The 25,988-nt window shown below is 35.4% G+C and overlaps 1 protein-coding gene and 1 long non-coding RNA gene across 2 annotated transcripts; both read right to left on the bottom strand.

The window, feature by feature from the left end:
* Positions 1–2,439: 2,439 nt before the first annotated feature.
* On the bottom strand, positions 2,440–8,741 carry LOC114916431 (uncharacterized). Its single transcript, XR_014431253.1, has 4 exons — positions 8,562–8,741; positions 3,822–3,863; positions 3,542–3,666; positions 2,440–2,698 (listed from the first exon to the last, which is right to left on the bottom strand). It is a non-coding gene; the product is annotated as an uncharacterized LOC114916431 (long non-coding RNA).
* A 13,871-nt stretch (positions 8,742–22,612) lies between these two features.
* On the bottom strand, positions 22,613–24,551 carry LOC109817260 (alkane hydroxylase MAH1). The gene has a single exon (XM_029275196.2). The coding sequence runs from the start codon at positions 24,345–24,347 to the stop codon at positions 22,833–22,835; it is 1,515 nt and encodes a 504-aa protein (XP_029131029.2). The 5' UTR covers positions 24,348–24,551; the 3' UTR covers positions 22,613–22,832.
* Between the last annotated feature and the right edge of the window lie 1,437 nt (positions 24,552–25,988).

Raw genomic sequence — 25,988 nt, 5'->3', positions numbered from 1 at the left:
GGTAAGGTTTAGCCTAACCGTCCATGGTTTCTAAAAATTTGAGAGCAAGCTAACCTTGACCATGGTTCACTTGGAACCATGGTAAGGTTGACCTAACCACCCAAGGTTTAGAAACTTGGAGAGCAAGCTTCTAAGCTTGAAGAGAAAGACCAAAAATTCGGCCAAGAGTGAAGGAATGAGCTAGGCAGCCTTGACTCCTTTTTGCTCACTTTATTTATTTCAAAAATGTTGATTTGGTTTAGTTAGGTTCATCATATGATGATGAGACCTAGCTAAATCAAATCTATGAAAAATTAGAAGCAAAATGAGTCTAATATGTAAAATTTTGCCTAGTCCGCCCAATTACTAGTCACACCCTCAAGCATTGCTAAATGCCACCCCTTTTTCCCTACTGAAAAAATATAAAATGAATGTCTCAACAAAGGAGGTTAAATGGAGTTAAAATCTCCAAGTAACCCACCCTAAAATCAATATACAATGACTAATAAAAGCAAATAAAGTGTCTCACAAATACAAAGGCAAAAATAACCTATACAAAAGAACTATGTACAAAATATACACAAGTAGAACTAGGCCTTCTCTTCATGATAGAGTAGTCCAAGTGAAGAGTACCTTGGGCTTGAGAAGCTCACTAGTCTTCAAGAGGTCCAACTCTTCTTGAATGCTCCTAGCTATAGCTCTAGTGATTGGGCCCTTGGCCCATGGTCTATCACCAAGTCAGGGAGTTCTGATGAGATAAGCTACCGAAAAGCAAATGCACGTTGTTAATATAGGTAGTATAAATTAATTCATTTAAGTCATCCTCAACTATACAATCTCATACTTATACTATCTGTGGATCTCTCTCATCTTGGTGTGTCTCGACCGTTATAAATATATAATAATATATATAATAATTATATTACTAATAATAATTATTATTAATTATATTATATTTAATTAATCTTTATTTATATATATACTTACTTTTATAATTAACAATCTACTTATTTCTATTTAAAATTAATATTATGATACAATTTAAATTTTTTATTATAAATTTAAAATTTTAAATAATAATTATATATTTTAAAATGATAAGGGTTATAATAACACTGGTGTAACTTTTACTAAATATTACATCATTCAATAACTTTATATTAAATGTGAATTTTGTAAATCCAACCGTTAGATTGAAAGTTTAGATCACTTTATATGTTTATATCAAGTTTTGTTAAAATTGAACAACAACTTGAAGGTAATCAAAATGTTCATATTTTATTATGTTTTGAAATTTATATATTACGTCAATTTTGTTTTACAAGAATGAAGTATCAAATCATCTTGAATTCATATAAAATTTTGTATACATGATCTAAGAGTAAAAAAAACTTTCAATGTAACAGTCAAATTTATAAAATTCACATTTAATATAAAGTTATTGAGCGATGTAATACTTAGTAAAAGTTACACCGATGTTATTATAATCTTCTCTTTTAAAATATTATTTTTATAAATTAAATTTTAACATTTTAAATAAAATATTAATTAACTTAATATATTTATTCGTGTGGGCAAGGAGGCTTCTTTCCCTTTATTATTTTTCCTATACTGTGCGCACTGAAGATTAAGGTGGTTCACTGTAATGAATATATAAAACCTCTAAAAAAGTAAAGTAAGTGAATATATAAAACCTCTAAAAACATATTTTAATTTAAATTAAATAACAATATAAAAAATCTCACTGCATAAACTATTTTATTTTTTCAATTATAGCTGATTATGTTATTGTTTGGTAAAGGGGAGAACTAGGAAGCGGAAGCTATGCAATTTAAAAGTAAAGTGTAGTTTCATATATGGGAAAACGTGGATAGACAACACAAATAAAAATACAGTTACTTCTTATTTCCAATATATATTTATTAGAGGCTGAGGTGCACAACACCAAAAATACTTTTTTGTGGCAATTTTTATGTTATTTAGCGACCATACAAATGGCCATTAATATCTTTACCGGCAATTAGATTATGGTCGTTGTATGTGGGGTCGGTAAAACTATTAGTGACATTTAAAGTGAGTGCTGGTAAAGACCTTTTAAATGGCCGGAAAAAGTAAAAGCTTTTAATGACAATTCTAGTGACAATTTTAATGGCCACTAAAAGTAATTTCATTGAATAATAGATTTTCATATATGTAAAAAAAATTGTATAGAAATACAATTGAATCTCATTAGATAAAATAATTTATTTTGATAGCATATTAATACTCAATTAGTTAAATTCAATTAAATAAAATTATTTTTATAGTCCATGCATTGAAATTGATGAGGGAATCAAATTCAATTTTTCATCCATTGAATTTTTTATTTTTTAAAAAAACTACTTTCTTTACTAATATTCTCATCCACCATTTCTCATAAAAATAATGAGAATAATAAATTTTTTATATGAGTACTCCATATTTGCAATAACACCAAATACCCATTTATTAGAGTAATGCAAAATTTATGAGTTTATCATGTCCTTGAGATACCAAGGAAACCATTGAAAAGACAAAATGAATAGTCAATGATGTCATGATCCAAAGAAATTACAACAAAGGTCTCTTATGATTTAGAACTATTTGCTAAAATGTCTAAAAGGTCTTCATCAATTGCAATTGAATCCTGCAAAGCACAAAATAAACAAATGTCCTCCTTCAATGCAGGTTCATCAATTTCCTGTTAACAATATATTTAATGTACTATCAAATCAAATCAAATGCAGTATTACAATAAAGGAATAACATGTGTATAAGAAATGGATTAGGCTCAATACCACGTTATACTTTAAAAGAGAAAATGAATTTGCTGAAATGGAGTAGATGAACATAACTGTAATTACTTCAAACAAACCTTATGGCGTATCTGATGGCTCTAACCCTTTCTTTGACAACCGAAAAGTTCCTAAATTCAATCTAGAAAAAGGTGGGGTGCATAGTGGCCATATTCAACATGGACTTACAAGCCAAATTTTCAAAATAAAACACTGGGGAAACCTGTTGTGTTTGACATGGACATGAGTGCAGGCAATTTTCTAGCTCTATTTTACCTTCTAAAAGTGCCGGTTCAAGTAATCAACCTTAAGGTATTTGATTTTTTTCATTTTTTTTATTATTTCTTTAAATTTAATTGTTCTACATTAAACCAAATATTGACACCAAGATAGGAAAAGGTGCGCAAATGATTTCTTTTTATGATTTTAGCTCAAACAGGAATTTTTCTACTGTTAAGTTGGGGACTTACGTTACTTTCTACCTTACACTTGAAAATCCAAGTTCTGTTATGATGAAAAATATACACGACAGAAACATCTTTGGATTCAGGCAATCATTGTCAGCCCTACTAGATGGGCTAATAAATACATATAGCTCTGTTACGTTCATTGCCTAGTGTCCATTATGGTGATTAAATTATGGATCAGTATCATAAAGTAAAACAAACTAATTCTACCACGCACGTCTTAAATTTAAAAGAAAAACTGTGAAATGAAATTAAGTAATACAATGTCTAATAAATAATTACCATTCATGGATAAATTGGCAATTGCCTTTGCTGCTAGTATGCGAACAACTTCATCATTATCTTTTCTAGTAAGCTTGACAAGGAAGTGAGGTCATCATCTTGAACCATATTGTTTTTGTTAACCTCTACATATTATAATAAATCAAATTACTATAGCAATTGGAATTTTAGTTGATTGTGATTCTACAAATCCAAACAAAAAGGTTGAGAAATTACAAAAGTAACTTATACCTCTTTAAGAAAAAATAGCATGTGTAAAACAATAAGACATGGGCCAAACCTGTTTTCACAGTTACAGTAGATTTTGTAGGTAATTGTGATTCTACAAATCCAAAAAGAAAAATATGTAAGCTATAGAATAGAAAAAAATTCAACCAGGATATCATATGCTGTCATACAAAAAAAAGACTAAAACAAGCTACATGATAAATAGATATTATTAAATAAATAAACACAAATGAATACTGCTTAAGAAAACAGATTATACTTGTGGTCTACAGGAGTAGGAGTATGAAGAATATGAAATAAAGTACAGAGGAATCCAACTTCCAATTACATAATTATCTCATGTACCTCACATCTTGTGATTTCCCTGTCAGATACTTAAACTGGCACTACAGCAAAAACCAATATGGTAGTATTGCAAAACACATATTCACCAAAGTACTAATTAAATGATTTCTATTAGTGCCTTTTTTGTAATCCTCCTATACTTCTCTTAGGTTCTGGGAGCTGTTCAAAATAAAGTGGAATGGAAGTTCAAGACATCCAATGTACATGAACATTCTTATACACAGAAACAATATTTTATTGCCCTGATAAAAACATTTAGACAAGATTGAAACAATAAACAAAAAGCAGTAACAAATTACCATGAGTATCAAAGGGCATGTGTGGCATCAACTCCATTTCTTACCCATATTATTCATAATCACTATCAGATTCACTATCACTCCCTCTTTTATTTTTGTCTTCAACCTCATTTGAAGGAAGGTTAGAATGTACACTTATTTCAAGTATTGTCCCATCAACTCCATTTCTTACCCAATTATTATTATCATGTTCTAAGTCACAATTTTTTTCCAACAAAGCCAAGTCATCAACATCATTATGCATTGATAACTCAAACACTATACTCCTTTTATGTCCCATGTCAAAAATGTCTCGAGGTTTTATTTGTCTAGGAATAAACCATTGATGATCATGAGGATCTTGAACAAATATTACTTGTTGAGCTTGGCTTGCAAATACAAAAGGTTCATGACTTTCCCGATCACCGGAGTGTATTAAATGTGAGAAGTTCACAAGTGTGAAACCGAACCCATCTTCCTTGACTCCTCTACCTTGGGTTACATCAACCCAATCACATATAAATAAAACAACCTTAAATTCTTCAAAGCAATTCAACTCCACAATATCATTCAATCTACCATAATAAGTGATATCTGTGGACTTCGGAGCATTATCACTTGTACTTGCATAACTCTGTGTCTTTGAAACAACCATGACACCACTATTTTGGGTCTTCATGCCCTCTTCATATTGTTTTGTTCGAAATCGATACCCATTATTTATATCGAATGCTTTGAATCTTCTTGCAATGTAACTTGGACCTTGTGCAAGGGCTTTTAGATCATTTTGGACATCAACTACGAGCTCCAACTCCTTAACCTAACCATTAAGTAGTATTTATATATATATATATACACACATGCACAAACATATTATCACACACATTTTTTCTATGCGCATCACATCAAGGTTATGGCGCACCAAATTATACTTCCAATAAGGTAAATTGAAGAAAATACTCTTCTTCTTCCATGTGTTCTTCATTACCCCAGTTACCCCTTCACTCAACCTTCCAAGAGTGAACTTTATACCTCTAACTTGATTTAGTACCATAGACCCTGATGTTTGACAAGGTGCAGGTTGAGATTCTTTAGTCCCATCAAATGACTTTGCATCGTTCCGAAATTTATGCCCTAGTCTCAAGAAGCGTCGATGACCCATATAGCAAAACTTTTTACCATGTTTAAGCCTTCTGGATTGAGTATGTATGTTGCAACAAGGACATGCAAATTTTCCATAAGTACACCAACCGGATAAAATACCATATGCTAGAAAATCATTTATAGTCCACATGAGAGCAGCTCGCATTTGAAATGTCTCCTCAGCATAGGCATCATAAGTTTCCACCCCTACATCCCATAATTCATTTAACTCTTCTATTAAAGGTTCCAAAAACACATCAATGTTATTTCCTGGCCCTTTTGGTCCAGGAATGAGTAAGGATAGAATGTAGTATTCTTGCTTCATGCACAACCATGGTGGAAGATTGTATGGCATTAAAATCACTGGCCATGTACTATAAATGCTTTGCATCTTACCATATGGATTAAAGCCATCACTAGCTAACCCTAAGCGAACATTGCGGGGATCCTTGGAAAAATCTTGATGATGATTGTCAAAACTTTTCCATGCTTTAGAATCTGCAGGATGTCGTAAACTTTCATCTTTATTACGCTCTTTATCATGCCACCTCATCAATATAGAAGTTTTTGAAGACATGAATAATCTTTGCAACCTTGATTTCAAAGGAAAATACCTTAAGACCTTGGCAGGAATTTTTTTATCATTGTTTTTCCATCGAGAAGCCCCACAAATTGAGCATTTATTAACATCCTTATCAGCGAATTCATTCCTGAAAAGCATACAATCATTAGGACAAACATGGATCTTTTCATACTTTAAGCCCAATCCCTCAACTATCTTTTTTGTCTCATAATATGAAGGAGGTAATTTTTCTCCCTCAGGCAATGCTTCCTTTAATAGTCCAAGCAAAGCATTAAAAGACTCATTTGTCCATTTGAACATCCGCTTTATATGGTAAAGATGCAATAAAAAAGAAAGTTTGCTAAATTTCTTGCACCCAGGATATAGCTCTTCATTCGCATCCTTCATTAACTGTTCAAAATTCTCCACAGTTGGATGGGATTGATTTGTTGATGAATGAGGAATGTTTTCTCCCAAGTGTGGTTCAATATCATCTCCTTCACTAATGTTATTGAATTGGGTAGAGCCTCCAAAAGCATCATTTATCATTCTTACCATATCATCACCTTGAAAAGCTTCCTCTTTGCAATTGTTGTCTTCGACACAAATTGGCATATTTATTGACTCCCCATGACAAAACCAGGTATCATACGATGCCATAATACCATTCACCACCAGGTGCTCATAAGCTACGACATGATTTACTGAATAGTGTAGAACACATTCTTTACAAGGGCATTGAATTGTTTCTCCATGTTCTTGAGAAAAGGCATAGTCTAAAAAGTTCTCTACTCCATCCAAATATTCTTTACTAACTCTGTCACACTCCATCCACCTTTTACTATGAGGGTTATCCATGACTACTAAAAAATTCTGCATTTATATGAGTATTGTGATAATTGAAGCTTTGTATGTAAAAAGAAAAGGCAAGGCATGTGCTAAAGTATAAATGAAAACATTGAAAATAAGTAGCAATTTCTTTTGTTACTTTTTTTTCAATGTTTGTATGTCTATATATAAGTAGCTTATTTATTATTTCACTACCTATCATATATCAATAGTGTTCATGCATTCACACTCGTCAGATCCTAACTCAGAATTCACATCTTCAGATATAAGTTGGGCGCTCTGAAGTCTGAACCTATATTTGTACCTATTATCATCCAAACATGTCCCAACTTCCTAAATCCCAAGTGACAAAGTGGATACAGAATAATGATTTTATATCATATTGTTTTTAGAATTTTGAAGACTCAACTAACTAGTTTAATTGATTAAAATATGTAGATTTTATATCTAATTCATCCAATTCTACCCAATTCAAATTTTATGACCAGTTTGAATTAGCTTCTAATGACAGCTTTTTAATTGTGTAAGTTGAATGTGCATATGGTTAATTACATCTCATCATTGATTCATTTTATTTTTTCAGATGTGATCTGAAAAATGGTACTCTCTTTTGGGTTTGATTTTCAGGGTTGTCAAGGTGTAGTAAGAGTTGTAGACTTAGATGGACTAATTACCTTAGGCCAGGAATAAAAAAGGGGTAACTTCACAGACCAAGAGGAGAAGATGATAACTACACAGGGGTTTCAGTTTCTCAGCCAATGTCAAGAGGCCAGTGGGAAAGAAGGCTTCAAACAGACATCCACACTGCTAATTATCAAAGCACCAAAGTGTCCTGTTATTATAAGCAAATTCACTTTGAAAATATCAGAAAAATATTAGAAAAGTAACTCATAATCTAGTACTTTGATGCACAAAAGTGTCCTGTTATTATAAAAATCAATCATCAAATGATTCCAATGTCTCAATTCCACTTATATATACATATAAATTGACAACGGGTAACATAATTTGTAAATAACTAACAGAATTGATAAATACTTAAATTTCTTATTATTGCTTATGTATATAAAAAAGATTAATCTTCAACGAATATCACGTGATTTTGTTGATCCATACCAAGACATAGGAAGACATAAATAAAAAACAACAATCATTTGGAAGAAATTTTTGGCATCTCCTTTATTTGTTACTACAAAATAGGACATGCATCAGTGACCATTAAAATGCAAACATTAATAAAGAAATGTTAGCTAGCAGCAGCTACAGTACAGTGCCTACAAAACGACTTTACTGACCCTTTTTCTTTCCTATCTTCCTCTCTGTCTTCCCTTTGTCTATATTCCATTCATCTTCTTCCTTTCTATCCATATAATTATTATTAGTATTTTTTACTCTAACCATTTCAGATGAAAGCTTAATTATTATTATCCTTATCATTCATTATTATCTCTGCATAACTTTGAGGCATTTGCATGAAAATTTTAAAATCGAAACAATCATTCCGTAACAGAGAAATGGAGATAGAGAAAGAGTTTGAAATGGAAAAAAAAAGAAACGAATCATGCAAAACAAACCCTAAAATTGAAATTGAAGACAAAATCACAAGAGATATTACCACATGAGGATCCAAAAGGAGAATGAGTTGACGCAGCCATTGAAGCTATGCACAAAAGATAGAAGAAGCCATGACTAGAGGTTGAAATCGTGCGAGAATGAGAGTGAGAGTGAGATGAGATAGTGAGAAGCGAGAGTGAGAGTGAGAGTGAAAGTGAGATGAGACGAGACGGTGAAAACTGAAAAGTGAGGCACCGGGAGTGAGGTTTTGTAAAAAAAAAATCTAAATGAAAATTAATATTAACGGTAATTTTTAAAATTTGTCACTATAAATAAAGTTTTACCGGCTAATTTTTATTGGTCACTAAAAGTTTTAGCTAATAATGATATGCAGGCAATTATCTTATTGTCACTAATTAATAGTCGTTAATGATACTTTTTCTTGTAGTGGTGGTTCATTGAAGATTCATGAAAATTAATTAATATATTTATTATAAAAATCTTCATTTGTTTATTATAAAAATGTTCGTAAGTTAATTTATTACGAAAATGTTTTATAAAAATCTTTTAATATCCTCAAAATCTTCATTTGTTTATTATAAAAATGTTTTGCTTATTAAAAGTAAAAACACTTAAAAATAAATTTTTTAATATGTTCGATTTAATATTATTTTTTTTCTTCTCATTTTCACTAATTATCTACTCTACCAATTTTTGTAATTAATAAATATGATTGACATAAATTTTTATGGCTGAATTCTACTTTTAATTTAGAAGAGATAAATCTTGTTTAATTAAATAATTTATTTAGTTAATTATAAATTTTTGTACAATTAATTCAACGATTTAATTTAAGTAATAAAGTTTGTAATCTCACCATTTATCAAATAATTTATTGATTTTAAATGAAAATTAATTATCTCTTAAAATAAATGTATTAACATGTTATAAAAAAATCAAACATTTTTAATTTAAAAACTTTACAATGTCATATTCAATCAATTATTAGTAAGGGTGGGTATATAGGCTCAAGCCCGTGGCCCACACGATTAAGGGCCAATATTTTTTTTAAAATCTGCATAATTATAGAAGAAATTAAGCTCGACCCGTTGATTTCATGGACTTTGTCTACGAACCCCACAGGCTATCCCGATTAAGAAAGGTATTTTTTTTCTTTTAACTTTATGAGATATTTTAAATAATGAGTGATTTTAGTATTTTGTTAATAAATAAGTATAAGTAATAAGTATTGAATTTAGTATATTTAATATTTAAAGTGTATTACACTTTTGTTAACTTAATATGTTTAGATTTTTTTATGCATAAATATATTTTAGATTAAATGTACAAATTTCATTTGTCAATATTTTAATATTTTAGTTTAAATGTGTAAATCTTTCTATGTTAAGACTTTTTATAATTTTTTTATTTTAGATTATTTGATGTTTATATTTTAATATAATTATATATATATTTTTTCCCTATATATTCTTGCCATAAAATAAGGAAGTTTTTTTTTTAAAAAAAATTTATTAAGCATGTGGGCTTATCCGTTTAACCACGGGCTTCACGGGGCGGATACAGGTATTTAAAAAAAAGGCTCATGATATATACACCTCCTTTTTTTTATAAGTACACCTCCTTTATTTTTTTTAAAAATTATCAAATATTATAATTTTTTTTAGTTTTTTTAATTTTACACCTCCAACTTTCAATTTATTATTTTCTTCTTCTTTTTCACAACATTTTTTTTTCTCTTTTAGTTTTCACATGCTACCAAAATAGGTGGGGTGAAGGAAAGGTAAAGGGGGTGCATGTAAAAATTGAAAAAAAAGAGGAATGATGTGTGAAAAAAACACTAAATTAAACGTTGTGGATGTAAAATTAAAAAAATTCAAAAAAAATATTTTAATATTTTAATTATTTTTTTAAAAAAGGAGGTGTACTTATAGAAAAAAGGAGGTGTATATATCATGAACCTTAAAAAAAAACCATTTATTTTATGGGCCAGACTTATCTCCGGCCGATTAAAAATGGGCTCATGATATATACACCTCCTCTTTTTTTTTTTTATAAGTACACCTCCTTTTTTAAAAAAAAAATTATAAAATTATAATTTCTTTTTTAAAAAATTTAATTTTACACTTTCAACTTTCAATTTGCTACTTTCTTCTTCTTATTCACACACTTTTTTTTTCTCTTTCAATTTTCACATGTTACCAAAATAGGTGGGGTGAAGAAAAAATAAGGGGGTACATGTAAAAATTGAAAAAAGAAGAAAAGATGTGTGAAAAAAAAAGTACTAAATAAAATGAGGTGGATGTAAAATTAAAAAATTTAAAACAAAAAATTAAGAATATTTTAAAATTTTAATTATTTTTTTTAAAAGAAGGTGTACTTATAGAAAAAAGGAGGTGTATATATCATGAACCTTAAAAATGTGGGTTTTGTGAGTTGGACCTTAAACGGGCCGGACTAGCTCATATACCCACCCCCTAATTATTAGTAAAATAATTATTTATGCTCATCATTGAGTCAGTTGATTAATTTAAATGCAATAAATTATAGTTACCTAACAAAAAAAAAGTTAAGGGGTTAAAACATCACACAATATTTTTTTTATATATATATAAAATTTATTGTCAACAAAATAAGTTAAAAAATTAAGGCAAAAGGAATATTTATTTTAGTAACTATTTTTGGTCTCCTTGGTACACTATTATATTATTTTATTATTAAAAAAATTAAAAAAAGTAATTATTTTAATAACTATCATTTTTTTAATAACTATCCACTCTATTGTTCAATAATTACCTACTCTATTGATTTTATATATCAATTAACAACCTTTATTTATTAATCTCAATTTTTTCAAAAACTTTCAAATAAAATATAGAAACATGCAATGCCTTAATCATATCTATATTATTAATAAAGGAGATTGCTTATTTGGTGGAAGACTATGTGTTCTAGTAAAAAAGAATTATTAGAATCTTCATACCTATGTGTTGTAAGTGAATAGTGAAAAGTTTTTAATATAAAATTAGTTTTTATCCTAAAACTTACCTTAACCCTAAAATAATAATTATTTAAATTAAAAAATTCATATCAATAAAATTTATGATGATTTGGATGTTAAAATGACCTATTTTAACAACAAAATATAGATGATTATGGAGTAAACATTTTAATAATTTATTATATATCAAATTTCAATTATCTAATCATATCGTAAAGGTTCTTAATATACATATTAAATATGCATAATTTTAAAATTTTAAAAACTATTTAATGTTTCATTTTGTTAATTAAAATCAATATATAAAATGATTTTATAATTATCTATCAATTTTAATTAACAAAACAAAGTATCAAAAACTAAATTACGACACAAACTTAATTATAATTTTTGATAATTTATTTAAAAAGTATTAAATTAATTTAGAAATATATTTATAAATATGGATTGAAATAAATAAGAAATTTTTATAAAAAAATTATATACTCTAATTAAAAAAAAGTCTAAAAATTGAATCGTAAAAAAGAAAAATTCCATTTTTTTTTTGCGCAAAATAGTTATTGATATTAATTAATTATGTAGGAGCGCATATAATTTTTTTTATTATAAATTAATGTCTTGTTCTTAGCAAAAAAGAAAATGGGATTTATACTCACCAACAATATTATCATCACTTTTAACCAATTTATATTATTTTTTAAAATTTTTATTTAGCGACCAAATTTTTATTTAAATAATATTTTGTGACTGAATAAAATTCAGTCGCTATGGATGGGTTACTTTGTGTTTGTTAGCTATCGAAATTAAATTGGTCGCTAAAAAATTCAAAAGTTTTTATTTAGTAACCGAATATAATTCTGCCGCATTTTTTTTTTATAATTTAGTCAAAAATTGGTTGTTGGTTCCGTCGCAAATTATGTCTTCATGAAACACAATTAAACAGCGACGGATATACTGACCCGATTTTCTCGCTACGCCTTATTTCAGTCACTAAATCGGTTACTAATTGAATCGGTCGCTAACTCAGTCGCAATATAGAGACTAGTAAATTTTGGTCGCTAATTGCAGTTGTTATTTTGTATTTTTCTTGTAGTGAATATTACCAAAAATGTAAACAAAAAATTAAAGAAAATTTGGAGATCAAACTACCTAGTAGGAGACGCTTGTAGGAGAAGGAGGCACATGCAAGAGAACCAAGTGTTGATCATAGTAGTGGTCTTGATTCGTTGACATTGGTCAAAGAAGGATGAAGCAAGGGAGAAGGAGAACTAGGTCGTTGAAGAGAGCAAAGCAAGGGAAAAGAGAAATGGGTTGCTCTTGATTGTAAGGAAGAAAGTAAATAATGTGTAATTTTGGCATTCTCTGTAACGACCCGGCTGGCCACTACACTTCCAACCACCGCACACCGGAAACACTAGACAGAATAGAACGAGTATATAATTATAGGGTCTAGAATATAAATATATACAGAGTTCCAATCTAACTAGAGTTAGAGCGTACAAAAGAAATTACAATCAAATGCTACTATTCCAAGTAGCTACACCTCAAAAAAAATCATAAAAGCGATCAGCTCTACTGGTCCGTCGAAGACTCATCATCAGACGCCCACCTATCCCTGCTCTGCTCCCATACATAGTATGATCATTGCAGTCCAACATCATGGAGACAACAGAAGGGTAAGCTAGTGCAATTAAAATTCAACATACAAATATATATATATATATATATATATATATATCAATATAAATAAACAACAGATACAGTTATCAGCACACTTGTACAGCTTATACCACTCAACAATATCAGCACCGCAATGCGGCAATATCAGCACTGCTTAGCAGCAACAATAGCACCACTCGAGTGGCTATAACGGCACCGCAAAGCGGCAACAACAGCACCGCCTTAGCGGTTAGAATCAGCACCACATGTGTGGCTAACATCAGCACCGACTTAGCGGCCATAATATCACCCAACTCAGCATAGCTCAGCACAGCACAACACAGCACAGCACATCACAACACAACACAGCATAACACAGCACAACAATTCAACAAAATTATTATTTTCTACAATTCAGCCCAACAGTCTATAATTCCGCTATACTATAAAATTTCTCTTATTAATCCATTGATTCCAGCTCAACAATACACCTCTAATATAGCTAACATATTTATCTCAGCTTTATCCCCTAGTCATCACAGCATATTCATCAAATTCAACTTGGTTCAGCATATAATATCATTGATTAACAATTTCGGCACAACTCAACAGCCAACATCATATAGATCATAATCTCCTTGCGCGCCCGGCGCACTCGAGGTCGCGGCCAGCGCGGCTTAACCCGAGAGCACCAGGACCAGCGCGCCCAGCGCAGGAGTACTCGCGCCCAGCGAGACTCAACCCGAGAGCACCAAGGCTTTCCCGCGCCTGGCGCAATTCCAAATTGCGCCCAGCGCCTGCCTGGCAGAGACTCAAGGAGTCTCGTGCGCTCAGCGGGGCCTAACCCGCGCCCAGCGTGGGGAAGGCAGAGACCTACCAAGGTCTCGCGCCCAGCGTAATTCGCAATTGCGCCCGGCGTGCTCTTGGCAGAGACTCCCAAGGAGCCTCCGCGCCCAGCGAGTCCAAAAGTGCGCCTAGCGCGGCCCAAGTATCCCAAAAACATGTTACTCTTGATATCGTGCCCAGCGCAGCTCGAGTCACGCCCGGCGCGGGCCAACCAGAGACCCCCATTTGCAAGCTCGCCCAGCGCACACAGCCTTGCGCCCGGCGGGCTTGCCTAAACAGAGTCTCCTGGTGGTCGCGCGCCCGGCGCGAAGAACAGCGCCCAGCGCGAACTCATCAGTAACTCTCCCAAGTTCGAAAAATTTCCAAAACCTGCAAAATTTCACAGAAAACTCACATGTAAACGGTTCAAAGTGCCACATTTTCATCAAGGAGCTCGAAAGTACCAGCTTTATGCGCATGCAACTACAGATCAAAGAAAAATCCCAAATTTTGACTCAAAACCATAAAACCCCAAAACCCCAATTTTTCCAACAACTCAGCCAAACACAATCAATCACCAGCAGCCAAATGAGTTCCTAAACCCATTTTTTAGCCAAAAACGCAACCAAAATACTAACTTCCCTTACCTCGGTATGAAGAAATCCAAGCGTCGGGGAGAACCCAAAGAGAAAACGAAGGAAGCTTGAACACGGGAAAGGAGAATAGAGAACTTCAACACCAGCTAGCAACCCACTTCACTTAGTTCCACCACCTAGTAGCAGGAAAAAGGAAGGTCTAAGTGAAAAGGGAGAGGATTGAGAGTGAGATAAGAGAATGAGAGAGTGAGAGTTTAGAGAGGAAGAGGGTTGAGAAAAGAAAGAATCCGTACGGGTCTTACAACCTCCCCATCAACAGGAGTTTTCGTCCCCAAAAACAGACTCACTTGGGAAAAGAAACGGGTATCGCTCCCTGCACTGCTGCTCAACCTCCCAAGTAGCCTCACCAGTAGCTGCATCCCACAATACTTTCACCAGAGCAATGGACTTGCCCCTCAACTCCTTCAGCTTATGATCCACCACAACTACTGGCAACTTCTCAAAAATCAGGTTCGGCTTCACTTGTACATCATCCAGCTCCACCACATGACTCGGATCATGCACATACTTCCTCAGCTGGGATACATGAAACACATCGTGTAGGTTTGAAAGAGACGGTGGCAAAGCCAACCGATAAGCAACTGGACCTACACGCTGTATGATCTGATAGGGACCCACAAATCTCGGTGTTAACTTCCGAGCCTTCAGTGCTCTTCCCACACCCGAGGTCGGAGTCACCTTTAGAAATACATGTTCCCCTTCGGCAAACTCCAAAGGCTTACGCCTCCTGTCAGCATAAGATTTCTGCCTACTCTGAGCAGTTTTCATCTTCTCCTGGATCATCTTCACCTTTTCAATAGTCTGTAGGATCAGCTCCGGTCCCACAACCACAAACTCACCATCCTGATACTAGCACAGAGGAGTCCTACATCTTCTGCCGTACAAGGCTTCATATGGTGTCATCCCAATGCTAGCATGAAAGCTGTTGTTATAAGTAAACTCCACCAGCGGTAGGACCTCCTCCCAGCTACCCAAATGGTCTAACACACAGGCCCTCAGCAGATCCTCCAAGGACTGGATTGTCCTCTCTGACTGACCATCCATCTGTGGATGATAAGCAGAACTCAGCTTCAGCTTCGTGCCTAGGGCCTGATGTAGACTCTGCCAAAATCGGGAAGTGAACCTTGGATCTCGGTCGGAGATAATACTAGAAGGCACCCCGTGCAACCATACTATCTCCTTTACATACAACTGAGTCAGCTTCTCCAAGGACCACTTGATGTTGATAGGCAAGAAATGTGCACACTTGGTCAACCGATCAACAATTACCCAGATAGCATCACTATTCCTAGCTGACCTAGGCAGCCCAACAACAAAATCCATAGTGATACTATCCCACTTCCATTCCGGAATCTCTATCTGTTGCATCAACCCACTCGGCTTCTGATGTTCAACTTTTGCCTTCTGACAGGTCAGACAGGCCGCCACATACTCAGCAATCTCCCTCTTCATGCCAGACCACCAGAAATTCTTCCTGAGGTCTTGGTACACCTTAGTCATACCCGGGTGTATGCTAAGTCTACTCTTGTGGCCTTCTTCCAATACAGCTCTCCTCAGCTCAGCATCCTGAGGTAGGCAAATCCTGCCTCTGAACCTCAAGATCCCATCTTCTCCCAGCTCAAAACCAACAACTTTCTCGGTACCCAGCAAACCAAGAAGTCTCACCAACTCCTCATCCTGCAACTGTTTGAGTCCAACCTGCCTCAAGAACTCATTAGTTATGGGAACTGCCCCACAACTAATGTGATCCTGAGCTAACTCCACACAGAGATTCAAATCTCTGAACTCCTCAACCAGCTCCAGCTCTCTAAGCATCATACCCAACATGTGGATGGATTTCCTACTTAGTGCATCTGCCACCACATTGGCCTTGCCCGGATGATACATCAACTGAAAATCATAATCCTTCAGAAACTCCATCCACTGCCTCTGCCTCATGTTCAGCTCCTTCTGATCAAACAAGTACTTTAGACTCTTGTGATCACTTAAGACACTGAACAGAGCACCATATAAGTAATGCCTCCATATCTTCAAGGCAAACACCACAGCTGCTAACTCTAAGTCATGAGTGGGATAGTTCCTCTCATGAATCTTCAGTTGCCTTGAAGCATATGCCACCACTCTCCCGTTTTGCATCAGCACACACCCCAGACCCTGATGAGAAGCATCACAATACACGTCAAAAGGCTCACCAGAATCCGGCAACACCAGCACAGGAGAAGTGGTTAACCTCCTCTTCAGCTCAACAAAACTTTGCTCACAGGCATCAGTCCAAATGAATGGCTGCTCCTTCCTAGTCAGCTGGGTCAGAGGCGCTACTATCTTAGAGAACCCTTCAATGAACCTCCGATAGTAACCCGCTAAGCCCACAAAGCTCCGTATATCCGTGACAGTCCTCGGGCGCTCCCACTGCAACACCGACTCCACCTTAGCTGGATCAACAGCAATCCCCTCAGCTGAAATCACGTGGCCCAAGAACTTCACCTCACCCAACCAGAACTCACATTTTGAAAGCTTAGCATACAACTGCTTTGCTTTCAAGATCTCCAACACTGTCCTCAAGTGCTCTCCATGCTCCTTCGGGGTTCTCGAATAGATCAAGATATCATCAATAAACACTACCACGAATTTATCCAAAAACGGCCGGAAGATCCTGTTCATGTAGTCCATGAACACTGCGGGGGCGTTGGTCACACTGAACGGCATCACAACATATTCATAGTGGCCATACCTAGTCCTGAAAGCAGTCTTCGGTATGTCACTCTCTCTCACCCTAATCTGGTGATATCCTGACCTCAAGTCAATCATAGAAAACACCGACGCGCCCCTCAGTTGATCCATTAAGTCATCTATCCGGGGAAGTGGATATTTGTTCTTAATGGTCAATTTGTTCAGCTGCCGATAATCTACACACAGTCGACTACCCCCATCCTTCTTCTTTACCAACAACACAGGAGCACCCCACGGCGAAACACTCGACCGCACCAACTGCTTTTCCAACAAGTCCTCCAATTGACCCTTTAGCTCAACCAGCTCAGCAGGAGCCATCCTATAGGGAGCTACTGACACTGGTCCCGCACCTGGAACCAAGTCAATGCTGAACTCCATCTCCCTAACAGGAGGCAACCCAGGCACCTCATCAGGGAACACCTCAGCATACTCCTTCACTACATCGATATCAGCTAAGACCCTCTCAATCTCCACACTCATAGCAGCAAACAGAAGACAGCACTCTGCTCCATCTCTCAATAATGACTCAGCCTGGCCAGCTGAGATCAACAGCTCATCCTCCTCCTGAGGAAAGATCAACCGCCTATTGGCACAATCTATTAGAATGCGATTGGCAGACAACCAATCCATTCCCAAGATTATGTCAATATCCACCAAAGGTAAACAAATCAGGTTCACCTTGTACTTCTTCTCATTCACCACAACCGGGTAACCCACACACAATTCAGAAGCAATCACAGAAGCAGAAGCGGGCGTAGACACTAGCAGTCTCAACCCCAAATCACACACAGGTACACCTAACACAGCAGCACATGCATAGGATATAAAAGAATGGGAAGCACCAGAGTCAAAGAGAATCATCACATCCTTACCAGCAGCTTTGCCCTTCCCCTTCACAAGATCAGAAGAAGTCGAAGCCTCAGCACCTGTCAAGGCAAATACTCTACCAGCAGTAGTGGGTCTGTCACCCCTCTGAGTATCAGCTCTCTGTGCGCTACTCCTTTGAGTATCAGCTCTCTGTACATCACCCCTCGGAGTACTCCTCTCTGGTCTGCCCCTAGCAAGGCAGTTGGCTGACTCGTGGCCCATCTGATGACATCTGAAGCAACGGCTCTCCGTGTGCGGGCAGTCCCTGACAAAGTGGGGCCCAGCACACCTGAAACATCTCAGAGTGGCACCTCCACTCTGTCTACCTCCACTAGCAGCACTGGAAGATTGTCGAGCAATAGAACCCCCTTGCTAAGACTGGGGCCTGTCATACGGCTTCCTCTGACTCTCACCCTTCTTGGACCCAGATGGCCCCCCAGCAGTCCTCACAGCACGGTTACCACCTTCCAACCGCTCCACCACCTTCGCCTTCTCCACTAAGGCCGGGAACTCAGTGATGGCCATAGGCACCACCACCCTCCTCAACTCATATCTCAATCCATCAACAAATTTCCTACATTTCCAGGCCTCAGCTATACCTTGCGAATAAAAACGAGCCAGGTGCTCGAATTTCATCGCATACTCAGAAACTGTCATCCCTCCCTGGTGCAATCGCATAAACTCTGCCTCCTTGGCATGCCTCACGCTTTCCGGAAAGTACTTCTCCATAAACACTGTCCGGAAGCACTCCCAATCAACTGTGACTCCTCTAGCGGCAAGCATCTGATAGGTGCCTCTCCACCAATGTTCAGCCTCCCCAACAAGCATATACACAGCATATGCTAACCTCCTCTCTGGAGGACATCCCAGGACAGTAAAAATCTTCTCTAACTCACGGATCCAGCGATCAGCTTACCTTTGGATCTGCATCCCCTGCAAACTGTTGAGGATTACACTTCCGAAACTCAGCAAGATCCCGACTTTCTTGTGACCCTACAGGTCTTGCTGCACCAGTTGCAGCTCTCTCAGCCTCCATCCTAGCAAAATAGGCATTTTGCTGTTGCATAGCCATGACCATCATCTCTATGGCACGGGCTATCTGCTCGTTGGTCCTAGTCATCGTCTACAAAAGTAACAGCTTCTTTAGTAAACAACAACTAAACCACACAACAATCAATAGCACAGCAAATCATCACAACAATTTCAGCACAACAGACATCACAGCAAAACATCACAGCACAGAGCTAACACAGCAAAAAGCCTAAAGGGACCACCCCCAAAGAGTGTCCACTAGACTCGACCTGCTCTGATACCACTAAAGTGTAACGACCCGACTGGCCACTACACTTCCAACCACCGCACACCGGAAACACTAGACAAAATAGAACGAGTATATAATTATAGGGTCTAGAATATAAATATATACAGAGTTCCAATCCAACTAGAGTTAGAGCGTACAAAAGAAATTACAATCAAATGCTACTATCCCAAGTAGCTACACCTCAAAAAAAATCATAAAAGCGATCAGCTCTACTGGTCCGCCGAAGACTCATCATCAGACGCCCACCTATCTCTGCTCTGCTCCCATACATAGTATGATCATTGCAGTCCAACATCATGGAGACAAAAGAAGGGTAAGCTAGTGCAATTAAAATTCAACATACAAATATATATATATATCAATATAAATAAACAACAGATACAGTTATCAGCACACTCGTACAGCTTATACCACTCAACAATATCAGCACCGCAATGCGGCAATATCAGCACTGCTTAGCAGCAACAACAGCACCACTCGAGTGGCTATAACGGCACTGCAAAGCGGCAACAACAACACCGCCTTAGCGGTTAGAATCAGCACCACATGTGTGGCTAACATCAACACTGACTTAGCGGCCATAATACCACCCAACTCAGCATAGCTCAGCACAGCACAACACATCACAACACAGCATAACACAGCACAGCAATTCAACAAAATTATTATTTTCTACAATTCAGTCCAACAGTCTATAATTCCGCTATACTATAAAATTTCTCTTATTAATCCATTGATTCCAGCTCAACAATACACCTCTAATACAGCTAACATCTTTATCTCATCTTTATCCCCTAGTCATCACAGCATATTCATCAAATTCAACTTGGTTCAGCATATAACATCATTGATTAACAATTTCGGCACAACTCAACAGCCAACATCATATAGATCATAATCTCCTTGCGCGCCCGGCGCAGTCGAGGTCGCGCCCAGCGCGGCTTAACCCGAGAGCACCAGGACCAGCGCGCCCAGCGCAGGAGTACTCGCACCCAGCGAGACTCAACCCGAGAGCACCAAGGCTCTCCCACGCCTGGCACAATTCCAAATTGCGCCCAACGCTTGCCTAGCAGAGACTCAAGGAGTCTCGTGCGCTCAGTGGGGCCTAACCCGCGCCCAGCGTGGGGAAGGCAGAGACCTACCAAGGTCTCGCGCCCAGCGCAATTCGCAATTGCGCCCGGCGTGCTCTTGGCAGAGACTCCCAAGGAGCCTCCGTGCCCAACGAGTCCAAAAGTGCGCCTAGCGCGGCCTAAGTATCCCAAAAACATGTTACTCTTGATATCGCGCCCAGCGTAGCTCGAGTCACGCCCGGCGCGGGCCAACTAGAGACTCCCATTTGCAAGCTCGCCCAGCGCACACAGCCTTGCGCCCGGCGGGCTTGCCTAAACAAAGTCTCCTGGTGGTCGCGTGCCCGGCGCGAAGAACAGCGCCCAGCGCGAACTCATCAGTAACTCTCCCAAGTTCGAAAAATTTCCAAAACCTGCAAAATTTCACAGAAAACTCACATGCAAACGGTTCAAAGTGCCACATTTTCATCAAGAAGCTCGAAAGTACCAGCTTTATGCGCATGCAACTACAGATCAAAGAAAAATCCCAAATTTTGACTCAAAACCATAAAACCCCAAAACCCCAATTTTTCCAACAACTCAGCCAAACACAATCAATCACCAGCAACCAAATGAGTTCCTAAACCCATTTTCCAGCCAAAAACGCAGCCAAAATACTAACTTCCCTTACCTCGGTATGAAGAAATCCAAGCGTCGGGGAGAACCCAAAGAGAAAACGAAGGAAGCTTGAACACGGGAAAAGAGAATAGAGAACTTCAACACCAGCTAGCAACCCACTTCACTCAGTTCCACCACCTAGTAGCAGGAAAAAGGAAGGTCTAAGTGAAAAGGGGGAGGATTGAAAGTGAGATAAGAGAATGAGGGAGTGAAAGTTTAGAGAGGAAGAGGGTTGAGAAAAGAAAGAATCCGTACGGGTCTTACATTCTCAAACTTATTAACAAGCTTTCTATGTCAACATAAAAAAAAATATTTTTTATGTCACGTGTAATTGCACTCATAAAAAAAAACTAATACATTCTATAACTAGTATAATTGTACTCATACGTTATAAAAAAATAATTTAATTTCTTAATGTATTGTGAGTGTAAAATATTTTTCTATAATATCAATAAAAATTGTGATAAATATATATGTCAACTTTTAAAATAATTATAATATAAGCGAACAAATTTATTATATACTCTTAAGATAATTATTATAAAAATTATATAACAATTTTCTATATTGAATACACAGAACTAAAAAAAAATTATTATTATTATTATTATTATTATTATTATTATTATAACTGGAATAAAAAGAGATTATTTCCTTAAGTTATGATTTTACAACTTAACTAAAATCATCTAATCGTACACATTATTAAGTTTTCTGGTGCACACAGAAAAATAATCTGGTAGAGAGACTAACTCGTCGAAAAGTCAATACAAAAAATATTATAGTTTATAGGGATTATATATATATATATATATATATATATATATATATATATATATATATATATATATATATATGTGTGTGTGTGTGTGTATTCCATTTTATTTGGTATTTTTTATAATCTAATTTTATTTCTTTTGTTTATTTAACTATTTTAAAATATTTATTCTATATTTAATATTTCTAAAATTACATTATAATGTTTTAATTTAATTTTTTTTGTTCATATAAATTTATGTTTGATTGCATATTTGCATTGCATTTGCGCCACTCAAGATATGCATGCACCTAAAAGACAGGAAATATATTGTCTATCGTTTTCTGACATAATGTTTTTGCTGATTATCATCTTTCCAAGTATAACCATAAAATAAGTCAAAATTGTTCGAGTAATGTTAATGAATCATTTATTACTATCTTTTATCTTCGAAAAAGACTACACTCAACCCGAATCTCCTTCGTTCAAATATCTGTACTATATCGTATTTATTTTATTAGAAATTTTGCCAATAAAGTTACTTTTGACTAACATTTTTTGGATCAAGGTATGAATTATTCATTTACTTTTATCCCGGAAATAGACACACACCCAATAGAGGAAATAATCCTTTATTTGAAACATTAAAAGGACAATTTCGTATTTATCTCAAGCCAGCCAGCACCACTAGGTTATCTAGTTCATAGACATAGGCACATGGTACATTATCTTCTACAAGTTTTTGTACTTCCGTGAGTGGACTTCCCCTTCAACTTAATGTTCTCTTTTTGTTATCTTAACCTTCAAACCATCCTTCATAAGAAGAACAATAGAAAGGCTTGGGGTAGCAACAAAACCTTCCACCACTTGGACACGGTAATTGCTTAAAATAAAAGCTGCCACCATCTTGATTTGAATGAAGGACAAGTCCTTACCCAAACAAGTCCTAGGTCCTGCATTAAAAGCAATGAATTTATAAGATGGTACATAAACAATACCTCCTTTCTGTGAGATCCACCTCTCTGGCTTGAATTCCAAACAATCTTCTCCCCATATTTCTTCTAATCTTCCCATTGCATACATAAAAAATAACATGGTTGTACCAGGATCAACACCATGACCACTAGGAAGCATGTCAGCTTCAATTGCTTGCTTTCTCTCAAAAGGTATAGGAGGAAAGAGCCTCAATGATTCACATATAGCACCATGGAGATAAACTAGCTTTTTCACTTCCTCAACGTTTAAAACCCCTAGCGACGACTTTTCAATATTGGTCCCAAACTTGTCCTTCATCTCTTGAAGAATCTTGGCTTCCACTAAAGGGTTTGTAGCAACAAGCCAAAAGAACCACGTGAGAGCTGAGGTTATGGTATCTCTACCAGCCACAAAAAGATTAAACACAGCGTCCCTTAGAAACTTATCCTCGTGTGCTTCTTCTCTCATCAATGATGTTAAGAAGTCAACATGAGCTTCACCCTTTTCATTTTCCTTGTACATGCTTAGATCTTCCCGCTTAGACGCTATACATGCATGTATGAATTGATCTAGGGTTTTGCATGCTTCTGTCATCTTCTTCTCTTGACCAATTTGAAGGCATTTTTGAAGCTTCCAAACACACCTTGGCACAACATGTCTGTAGAATATGGACTCTTCAGCTTGGTTAAAAGCCTTCTCTATTGCAACTTCGGGGAAATCAATGGAAAGGCAACTAGGATCGTTTCCGAGAACTATAGAACATATGTTATCGAAAGTGAAGCGGTTGAAGACATCTTGAAGATCCACCACACACCCTTGTTGGTGTAGATAATCCAACACTGGAAGGAGACTATTCCGAACCTTGTTGTGAATGGTTTTCTCAAGAAACACCTCGAAGCTTTTGTGTTTGAAGAGAGAGTGGAAGAGGTCTCTGTTGTATTTCCATGGTTCGGAATCAACGGTGAAAATGCCATCTCCAAAGGCTTGAAAAATGTCACGAAAGTGGGGTCCCTTGACGTAGTTGTGGAAACTCTTGCTCAAGATGTGGTGCACGTTGATGGGGTCAATAGTGATCAAATAGTTCATGTTGGTAAACCAGGGTCCAGTGAAGTCACCCGTGCCAACTTTCAATATCTCAGTGAGAAAATCATGGACGCGAGACAAATTGAAGAGTAACTGAGGTAGCATGCCAAGGATGGGGTAGTCTGTGACGAGGGGGTGTCTGCAAGATAGTCTACGATGGAAGAACTGTGTGATGCAGAAGAATGCTGCAATTGTTGCAGCTGCATATGCATACCCATGCATCAACATCATAAAATAACAAAACAAAGCAAAAGTTTTTGTTTTGTTGAGGTAGAAAACTTGTTAATTATCCTGTGTTCTGGGTTTGTCCTCTTGCTTATAGAAGACTAAGGAAGATGGCAACAGCCAACGGTCCAAGTCTATAATTAATGTAGTAAATGAAGAAAAGTATAAGTCTTGAAAATGAAGAGAAGCATAATACGTAAAACTACATTATTTGGTTGCCTTGATGTCTAATTCTCTATCATATACGAAGATGTGCTCTTATAAAACATTAATTTTATTTTTTATTTTTTAAAAGTATTTATAAAAAAAATTATCAACATATGTTAAACACGACATTCTTTTAAACATCATATTAACACCTAACTTTCTTTCTTTCGTCCTTTTCTTTTTATTTAATAACTCATGATAAATTTATCTATTAAATTTAAAGTTTTTAATATATTGACAAAATTTATAAATTTAAAAAAAAAATTAAAAATTATTAAATAATTTATTTAATTAATTTAAATCAATGTATAAAATAATTTTATGTTTATTTGTCAATCTGAATTAATAAAATTAAATATTAAATAATTTTTAATTTTTTTTAAATTTTGTAAATTTAATTTATAAATTAAGAATTTTAAATTCAAAAATTAAATTATTGAAATTTAATATAAAACATGAATTATTAAATAAATTTCTGAATGAAATATATATATATATATATATATATATATATATATAATTTTTGGTAGAAAATATCCTTAAAAAGTTGGCAGCGATGTTGACTAGCTACGCCATCTATTCCACAAGTTGTATTGCCATGTGAGTACAAATTATATATAGTTTTTGGTATAATTAAAATATCCTAAAATGTTGGCAGCGATGTTGACTAGCTACGCCATTTATTCCACAAGTTGTATTGCCATGTGAGTACAAATTAAATGGAAATTGCAAAATTTTTACCTTCCAACTATGGATGACAAAAATACTCGCATTCGCAAGTATTTGCAGGTAAAACTCGTTACGGATAATAATGAATAGGCTAATTGGATACCCGCAGATAATGGGGATGGTTAATTTTTTACCTGTTTATAAATGAGGCGGGAGTGGGTAGGATGATATTCATACCTGCAGGTACCCGTTTAATAATATTTCTTAAATATCCTAATTATCCTTGTACCACATAACCCTAAAATTATACTCTTTCATCTTATTTTCTTACAAAAGTGATGTTGATGAAGTTACCAACATGTGTTAAGCATGTTATAAAATTATGTTGGATGTAATTTGATTGATTTTCTAGCTTTGATTGGACCAATAAAATTTATGTATTGTAAGTTATTTACTTTCATTTGAAATTATGAGATTGAATTATTGTAGTTTTGTGATGAGACTTTAACTTACTTGTGAGATTAATGTATATTAAGTTATTAATTATCTTGTATTTTTATTATTATTTCAACAAAATTAACGTTAAATACAAGTTCAAAATTAACAATGAATTTTTATTTTTTAATATTTTAATGACATTAAATATAAACTTACAATTATTTAAATATAATTTTTTTAATTAATTAAAAGATTTATAAATATTCATAGATATCCATGGATATCCGTGAGTATCCGTGGGTATTTAAGAAATTCATGGATACCCACTTAATG

Source organism: Cajanus cajan, chromosome 2 (assembly GCF_000230855.2).
Source record: "Cajanus cajan strain Asha chromosome 2, NIPB_CcT2T_4, whole genome shotgun sequence".
Taxonomy (NCBI): domain Eukaryota; kingdom Viridiplantae; phylum Streptophyta; class Magnoliopsida; order Fabales; family Fabaceae; genus Cajanus; species Cajanus cajan.
This window is presented reverse-complemented; position numbering and strand designations above follow the sequence as displayed.